The 9213-nt window shown below is 30.9% G+C and overlaps 1 protein-coding gene and 1 long non-coding RNA gene across 2 annotated transcripts; both read left to right on the top strand.

Moving 5' to 3' along the window:
- Window positions 1-413: 413 nt before the first annotated feature.
- LOC132753930 (uncharacterized) lies at window positions 414-2695 on the top strand. The gene is made up of 3 exons (XR_009629027.1): window positions 414-848; window positions 1115-1196; window positions 2481-2695. It is a non-coding gene; the product is annotated as an uncharacterized LOC132753930 (long non-coding RNA).
- Window positions 2696-3104: 409 nt separating this feature from the next.
- LOC132753928 (uncharacterized) lies at window positions 3105-6887 on the top strand. Its single transcript, XM_060744485.1, has 2 exons — window positions 3105-3420; window positions 5436-6887. Exons 1-2 carry the CDS (start codon window positions 3105-3107, stop codon window positions 5933-5935), a joined length of 816 nt encoding a protein of 271 aa, XP_060600468.1. The 3' UTR covers window positions 5936-6887.
- Window positions 6888-9213: the final 2326 nt, after the last annotated feature.

The raw sequence follows: 9213 nt of genomic DNA, 5'->3' as shown, positions 1-9213 counted from the left end.
GGTTTATCGGGGTCATAATTTTTGCAATCATTTTTTTGAATATCCTGATCACACAAAATACAATCATTTTTGTTTCCAACTCTACAGTTCCAATCACCTGCAAGCAAAACTGTACTTATTTCTTTAGAAATAAAAACATCTTGTCAAACTATATCAAAAAGATTTTTAGATAATATTACATATATGTGACTCAGCCGACCATACATAAACGCCACTTATATAAACAACATCAATGAAATAAAAAAAACAGTTTATCTAGCTTGTAAAGAATTGTATCATAAAGGTTGTCTACTATCTTAACACCAGATTTAATAGAATTGCGAATATACACAAGTTTGTTTTTGTTTTGTTCTTTTTTTTTCTTTTTTTTTGTGTCTGTGTGTGTGTGTCTGTGTGTCTGTGTCTGAAATTATAAAAATAACTGTAACACGTAAATTTATCAATATCTAACTTTGAATTTTCATCGGTCGAAGATTCTGTAAAAATGATAGTATCATTTAGTTTATTTTCGGTAAGTCTATTGCAGTTCCATACACAAATTTCCATATTTGTTGGGCCATCCTCCACTAAATCTTAGTCAACCTTTTCAGGTTTTCCGTCAATAAACAGAGTATCGTAAGATATCCAGGCTTTCTGATGCCGCATCCTTAGTTTTCTTTAGTAATGGTATCAATCGACGGCATTTGTTCATAACCTCATCTTACTTTTCCAAATTATCTAACGTTTGCAATTTCAATTCAACATTTTCGATTTTATCTTCAGCTACAACAAAAGAACAGATAAAAAAGCGGAAGTATGAAAAACCGAAAAAACAAAACAAAGGCAAATCAACTCTAGAGACAAAAAAAGTTGGTCAATACTTATTTTTTCGTCTTTTATTTAACAAAATGCAACTATTGTTCCTTAGGGAAGTCATTTTTAAAGACAAATTCAATGAAAACATTTAAATTTAACATAACTTGCACCCATAAACAGTTAATTAGTTGAAGGTGCCGATGTTCTTACAAGATAACACAAAATAGAAAGTATGATTATGTGTTATTGAACGAATATTTATAGGCTTTTTTTCCTTTCATAAAATTAAGCTTTTATATGTACATGTGTATGTTTATAGCCATCAACGACGACTGTATGTTATGAGAACAAACCGTCAGAAGAAGAAAAGGACAACCCAAATTGCATTGCACCAATACGAAGTAAGTATGGTCTTAAGTTGTAGGTTTTTAAACTGTGATTCGTATGTTATTTTGCAAGCGATTGCTAAATGAAATATTATGGATCAAATGTTACATCTCATTTAAATAAAGATATCATTAAGTTATCAGATATGTACTCGAACACATATTTTGTTATTTACTACTATTTAATCATATCACGTACTTCATCTTTAATTATGATATAAATACCATTCATATTTTTGCAGAAAAATCAATGATATCTCGTTCATTTTGTAAATGGAAATTTCTATATTCTGAATTCAGATTTAACCTAGTTGTAGCACTAAAATGTTCATAATGAATGAATTTCGATCTGGTGTGATCAGCTTATGATACGAAAATTGTTCAAATTTAATATTGAAAATTTGCAATGGTTTTGAGAGTTCTAACTGATAGAAAATCAACGTATGTCAAAATTTAAAAACGAGTTTTAAAATAAAATATTGTGAAGATAAAGTGACATTATGCCCATCCAAGTGTAAAAGAAGGGTGAACGGATTAAATCTAATACGTTTACATTTTGTAACAATTACTTTCATTTTATAATTAACATTGCATGAACGATAAATAAAACTCACGGTGCCCAAGGAATTTTTTTGTAAATATCCCTCGAAATTTACTATAAATGGTTAGTTTATAAAAGAGAGGGACAGACACCTTTTTATATCAAAAGAAGATTTTTTTTTACTTTGATTTTTTCTTATTTTTAACATTTTTCTTTAAAAATGAACAATTTTTAACGGCAGTCTTTTTAAAAATTGTTTTCACGCAACAATAAAGAAAAAAAACATAATGTCATTTATACAAAAAAGAATATACAGGGTCAAAACGATTTGTAAGTACTAAAACCCAAAATAAGAAAATGCACAAATAGCCTTATTGCATTAGTTATGTTGTTAGAATTTAAGGTAAATTAATTTTTGCAAAATCAGTTTTTTAATCGTATGAATCTTTGCATTTAAATTTAAATTTTTTTAGAATCTTACTGCATTTTTTCTTAGTCGATTTTCTTTAAACATTGGGGTTTTTATCTAAAACATCTTCAAAAAAAAAAATTGGGTAAAAAATTTTGAAATTTCATAAAAAAAAAAATTTAAAAGCAATCGTCAAAAATTTTGAAAAAGGGCAATAAATCAATAATTAGATATTTTTATACCCCCCAAAAAAAAATACACAAAGTGTTTTTCTTATAAAGAAATTTCTAAAAAATAAAAGACTACTGTCTGTAAAGATTTTATGATTATAAAGATTCAATCTCTCCAGATAATGAAATCAAATCAAACGACTCGCAAGATGACAGTACTTTGGATAACGTTGACCTAAACAGACTTTTCCGAGAAGAAGGTAAAACGTCACCAAAATTACATGATGAATGCAGAAAAATTTGTAAAGTAATAAAGAGTAAATCAGAACACATTGCTCATGTCGAAGCAGCTTATAGAAAAGAAAATGACGAAACAGTTATATTTCTTGTATTTACTGAAAGCGGAAAAAAAACCCCAATTAAAAGGGGAAACAAAATTTACAAAATAAACAAGCTTTTCAACGAAACCCTTAACTTTTGCAAAAAAAAGACAATCCTTTAACAGAGAAAAGACTCGCTAAAATTGGGGAAACAGACAAGCACTTGGGAAACGAGCGCCCCACAAATTTTTTTTCTCAATCACCGGGGATCATCTAAACTTTTCGGAACAAAGAAACAACAACTCCCTGCATCGTTTAATTTTCTGGTAAAAGAATTATCCACTGACGAAAACCCTTTTCCGACAAAATTTTAAGGGTATTCCTGGCACGTAAAAGGGAAGGGGGAGTTTGTTTTGGGCAAAGTCGATAGGTACAAACAAATTAAAGAGGGGTTTTAAAATTACTTTTTCCATCTCCGGGGAAATGGGGGACTTTGGGGGGTTTGTAGAACATCCTGAGTATGGTCTTTGTGGGATCACTTGCGCTCATGTTGTTTTGGATGACACGAAATTCAATTTGTTCAAGGAAAAAACAACACAGACGGAAGAGGATTTCGATGTCATGATATATCAACCTAAACTTAACGAAGGGAGACAGGGACCTGATTATGAAGTAGGAAAGCTTAAGCAAGCTACGTACACAGATGGGGGAAACGACAAACCAGGAGTTGATCTTGCACTTTTCAAGATTGAGAAACGTGCACCTACAAACGGAGGATTTCCTAATTCTAGGATATCTTGTAAGCTTCATACTCATTTCATATTACATGGTAAATGTACATCTGTTCATCGTTAATAATTTATTCATAATAACTAAGGTGTTCAACATAAGATTGTTTTGAAACGTAAAAAATCAAATTATTCAAAAACGATATTCCCCGGTTATAAATGGCGATAATATATAGAGAATAATAGGTTGGTGCCGTGGATGGAGAAAGTTTATCTGGCGAGGCGGAGGAATTTATTGGGTGCCCGAAGGCGAACCCAATAAATTCCGGAGCAGAGCCAGAATAAACTTTCTCCATCCACGGCAACCAATCTATTATTCTATTTATCCTGTCACCGTTTTTTTTTTGTAAAGAAATTTATTTGGCAAAAAATACCTATAATCACACTATCTTAAATGTTTCTATATATAAACAAAGAAGGCCCTAATTATCTACAACAATGCACTCGCCGTTCTTATTATCTCCCTGTGTATTTTTTCACATTGAAGGCGCCATTTTGTTTGAAAAATGTGATAAATAAAAACAATTTTTTGTCGAATTTTGTTGTGAAAACTATCTAGAATGAAAGAAAATGGTCTAACTAAGAAAATGAATTCGAACACCAATATCTTTTATTCAGTCGTTAACGCTGTACAGACATTTAAAGTATTGTTTACGTGACGTCACAATGTAGCGCCAAACACGAGTGCATTGTTTAAGAAATAACATCGGCCTAAGAGGTGTATATCGGCTATTTAACACCGGTTTGGAGTTTTGATGCGTAGGAATTGACCACGAAATAGCCGATATACACCTCTCAGGCCGATGTTATTTCGATTCTAACACGATAAAATAAGGAAAATCACTAATGTTATTTTTCAAGCGGAAATAACTTCCGGTGCCGATTTCCGTATAACGCTGTTCGATATTCGCACCCTACTGTTGCGAAGATATTAGAAATATCAAACAAAAGAAATAATAAGAAAAAAACGTTATTTATCAAGTTTTCAAACAATAAAAACTTACGTCGTTTTGTGTTTACATCGTGCCCCATTTATCATTCTTGTATGCCTGAAATAACGTCAGCTTGTTTATGAATGAGTTGTTTACTTAGGATGACGTCATTACGCTGCTTACGGATTGGCGCCGTTTTGTCAAAATATTTATTAACTGATATGTATCTTATATGTGGCGTGAGTGTCAGTGAGATATCATTTCGGTATTGTATGAAAATAAATCATTATACGAACTGAAAATATAAAAAAAATGCTTTTTATTGTTGCTTTAAAATGCTTTGTAAACTATTCAATCGAGGGTGAAAACATAACAGCGCATTTCAAGTAGTCCCTAACCAGTGTTTATTGGCAGTTTAACACCAGTTTTTTTCTTTCTTTGTCTATAGTGACAAAATCACGTGAGTGTTAGAATGTAGAATAATGCACGCTTCGGGCCTTCTTTGTTTATATAGAAACATTTTCGATAGTATGATTAAAGGTAGTTTGCCTAATAAAATTCTGTAAAAAAAAACGGTGACAGGATAAATAGAATAATAGATTGGTGCCGTGGATGGAGAAAGTTTGTCTGGCTCTGCCCCGGAATTTATTGGATTTGCCCTCGGCTCACCAGATAAACTTTCTCCATCCACGGCACCAACCTATTATTCTCTATATAACATAGATCCTACAAAAACCTTATAGGTCATCCAACACATTAGCTTTCTTAATGTTGCATGCTTAGTTTAAGCGATCCTTTTAGTTAAAAATGTATGAAATTTAAATTAAGAACCTATTTACTCGCTTTCAGTTCAATTGGGTCTTGCTTTTTTTTTTTTTTTTTTTTTTTTTTTTTTTCATAGATTTGTTAATGTTGCATGTTTAGTTTAAGCGATCCTTTTAGTTAAAAATGTATGAAATTTTAATTAAAAAACCTATTTACTCGCTTTTCAGTTCAATTGGGTCTTGCTTTTCTTTTTTTTTTCTTTTTTTTTCTTTTTTTTCATAATCAACCATTCAGATATATAATTAAGATATTGCTGTTTTATATTTCAGCGTTTAAGGCTGGCCTGGTATGGGGAAAGCGCGGTATTCCATCTAGATGCAAGGACGTTCAAAAGTTTGGTCAAGTAACAAGGAATACGCATGGAGTAATTCAATTTGATAACTCTGTCGTTAGAGAAATACAATTCTTTGATAACTTGAAACATGATAAACCTACATTGTATAAACAATACCATATCAAATCAAAAAATAAAAAGGGCTTTTGCAAAGAGGGCGATTCGGGGGCCCTCGTGTTTATGAAAGACAATACTGGGGGAGAATCTGATTTAAGATGCATTGGCATGGTAGTTGGAACGTTTATTCATGATCATGCAGGTATAGTAACGCCAATAACTGCTATACTTGATGAGCTAAAAGTCCAGCAACTAAAGTCATTCATAATCAATGACAAGTTTGACCAAATCTATAAACTGTATAACAAAACTAATGAACGGGTCGACAAAATTTATAGGAGATGTAGCAAAAAGGATCACTGCAGAAGTGATTCCTAAAACTCAACAACGTTTCGGAAACAAATTAGTGAATACGCACTCTATAAAGACATTAACTGGTGTTTCTCAATTTAATATAATACCGACCGGTTTCTATATCATCAGGACAAATAAACATGATACAGTAGTAACAAATTCAATTGTCGTTTTTGTGTTTACATATGTACGCAACGTATAAAAATGTGGACGTCATCAATTTTTGTTTAGTTTTGGTTTAAACACATCAATAAAATAAAGCTCTTTCGATAACCCTGCGGATACATCAATATTATTGATTACGTTGATACAATGTATGTTTACATTTTCCTTTTTTTTCTTCGTTTGTATTGGTTGTATGTTTTCCTTTTAGCAGATTGTTCATTTTTCAATGTTTTTATTACATTTTTCACTTACTACTTCATTAGTATTGGTTGATTATTTTTCATTTTGATCAATGTTTATTTTTTAACGTTTTTATTACATGTATCACTCGTGTGTTGTGCCTGTAACTGATTATTGTTCTTCAATATGGGGTTTCAAAAACTTCAAGAAACTAGATATTACTCAGCATAGAGCAATCAGATATTTTATGTGTGTTCATAGATTTGCTCCGATACTAGCAATTACTGGTGATATGGGATGGATTTGTGCTCAGCATCTAGACGTTGGGTTAATATACTGAGACTATGGAATAGACTTGTACATATGGGTGATGATAGACTCACAAAGAAAGTGTTTTTGTATGATTATATTACTGTTGGAAATACATGGTGTTCAGATGTTAAGTATATTCTACAACAAGTAAATATGTCACATTTTTATGACAACAAACTTCCGGTTGATTTAAAGAATATTGAAGACTCGTTACTTTTACTATACAAATCAAATTGGTCTGACAATGTTACAAATGTGGCAAAGCTGAGAACATATGTTACATTCAAACAAGACTATGAAACAGAAAAATATCTCATGTCTTCCTATAACTCAAGCAGAAAGGTCCCATTTAGCTTCAATTAAGATGCGGTATTCTTCCGCCTCAAACTAGAAACAGGACGTTACGTGGGATTACGTGTTGATGAAAGAATATGCACTCTTTGTACTGACAATGTTGTTGAGGATGAAACTCACTTTGTATTGAAATGCTCTATGTACAACGATTTACGTGTTAATTTGATTTCTAAATGTAAAGAGAGTAGCAGTGACTTTGACAATATGTCTGATATTCAAAAACTATGTTATGTGATACAAAATCAATATGTTAGCGCTGCAAAGTTTATTGTAGAAAGTATGAAAAGAAGAAGGTTATATCTTTATAAATGACCAAATGACCTGATGTTTTACATAATAAAAATTTACTTGAGTGTATTGAATCGTGTAAAAATCACCAGACATATTTGAAAATGACAAGAAATATAACAACATCTTAACATTGTTTAGAATTTATAGCTTTTGAAATTTTGATATGCTTTGCTTGTTTATATGGAATTTTGATGATTGACCACTGTATTTCCGATTAATTTTTCTATGCTTTAAATGTTTTATTGTAAATCATTTATATGAATTGTATATAGTTTAAAGTGACTTATAGGCCCAACATGGCCGGGTGTTGTAATTTGTTATATGTTGTATATAGTTTAAAGTGACTTATAGGCCCAACGTGGCCGGGTGTTGTAATTTGTTATATGTTGTATATAGTTTAAAGTGACTTATAGGCCCAACGTGGCCGGGTGTTGTAATTTGTTATATGTTGTACATAGTTTAAAGTGACTTATAGGCCCAACGTGGCCGGGTGTTGTAATTTGTTATATGTTGTATATAGTTTAAAGTGACTTATAGGCCCAACGTGGCCGGGTGTTGTAATTTGTTATATGTTGTATATAGTTTAAAGTGACTTATAGGCCCAACGTGGCCGGGTGTTGTAATTTGTTATATGTATGTTTATTATATTGTACATAACACAATGTCACTATAATAAAATTTACTTACTTACTTATTACATTTTCAACTTGTATATTTTAAATTAAAAATCAACATATGGAATCTGATCTTTCACTTACCAGCCTATCTTATATCTTCTTGTTGACCTAAATTGAACAAAGTTGACTTTTTAATAGTGTAGTTTCAAAAAAAGTTACTTATTAAAACCTTAACAGTCGTTTGCTTCTTTTACTTTTTTATATAGTTATAGTGATTAAGTATTTCGTATGAAAGGCAAAGTACTACATTGTTACATTCTTCTACCTTTACGACAAGTAAATTCACATTCAACGCTTTTTTTCTTCAAGTGATCAGCGCCTAATTTTCCATAAAAACACTATTTAAACGTTAAAAAACACATGTTTGCATTTCCTAAAGAATGAAAAATAGTTTCGTTTATGAGGGCTTGCTTATGTGCCTTTAAGGAAGTAATTTTACATTTTACTTTTTTTGATAATATTTTTGGTTTTAATTTTTAAATTTATTAATATAAGGAAAACCTCTTTAATTGTCACAATCCATTTAATATTGTGTGTGCATTTTACAAAATAAGGCAAAATAAACACTTTTATTAGTCAAATTTTACCCGTTACTGATGGAGTGAGAGAAATATATTTGTTTATTGTGACCATGTATAGGTACTTTCTGTAGACATTTAGTGTTTTATTACTTATGCATATTTTACATTTTTGTAATGAATGTAATTGTTAATTTGATGGTTACTTTATCATATGTTTAGATTAATTTATTATAGTTTTACATAGGGTGCCATTTTGATTAAACCGCAACTGAAATATTAACTAGTTTTTGAAAGCATATGTTATATAGGATTTCACATGAATTTCCTTATATTGTTTAAAGTTTATATTGGGAGTTCAGACAGGGCCGTCAGAGAATAATATGTCTTCATAATCATTATAAATGACATATATTGTTGTAAGAATAATAGAAATTGAGCTTCCAACATTGTTTTTGATACATATAAAATTATATCGGACACCTAAAAAGTTATTTATTTCACAGAAGTACAGCTGTTCATATGGTGGCTGATTTGTTATACTTTTGCGCGTTACGTTATCGCTAGCTACAAATAGAGAATAACATGCTACTGTCTTTTGATAGTGATAATGCTAGCTTTGCAAAAGGCATTCGATACGGTTGATCATAATATTCTTTGTGGAAAACTTCACCTTATGGAAATAACGAATACAGACTGGTTAAGATCTTATCTTAATAACAGAAAACAAATGGTACATTTTGGAGAGAATTCTTCATCTCCATCAATAGTAAATTGTGGTGTTCCTCATGGAAGTATTTTAGGT

The sequence above is a fragment of the Ruditapes philippinarum genome, unplaced genomic scaffold, assembly GCF_026571515.1.
Source record: "Ruditapes philippinarum isolate M1 unplaced genomic scaffold, ASM2657151v2 ctg2365_1_1_1_1, whole genome shotgun sequence".
In the NCBI taxonomy this organism is placed as follows: domain Eukaryota; kingdom Metazoa; phylum Mollusca; class Bivalvia; order Venerida; family Veneridae; genus Ruditapes; species Ruditapes philippinarum.
Note: the sequence above shows the minus strand (reverse complement) of the source record. Positions and strands in the feature narration are given on the sequence as shown.

Excerpts from the sequence above, each read along its gene's own strand:
- LOC132753928 (XM_060744485.1), top strand. The coding sequence starts at position 3,105 with ATGGGGGACTTTGGGGGGTTTGTAGAACATCCTGAGTATGGTCTTTGT. Across the intron at positions 3,421-5,435 it reads TCCTAATTCTAGGATATCTT|CGTTTAAGGCTGGCCTGGTA; the intron begins GTAAGCTTCATA and ends TTTATATTTCAG.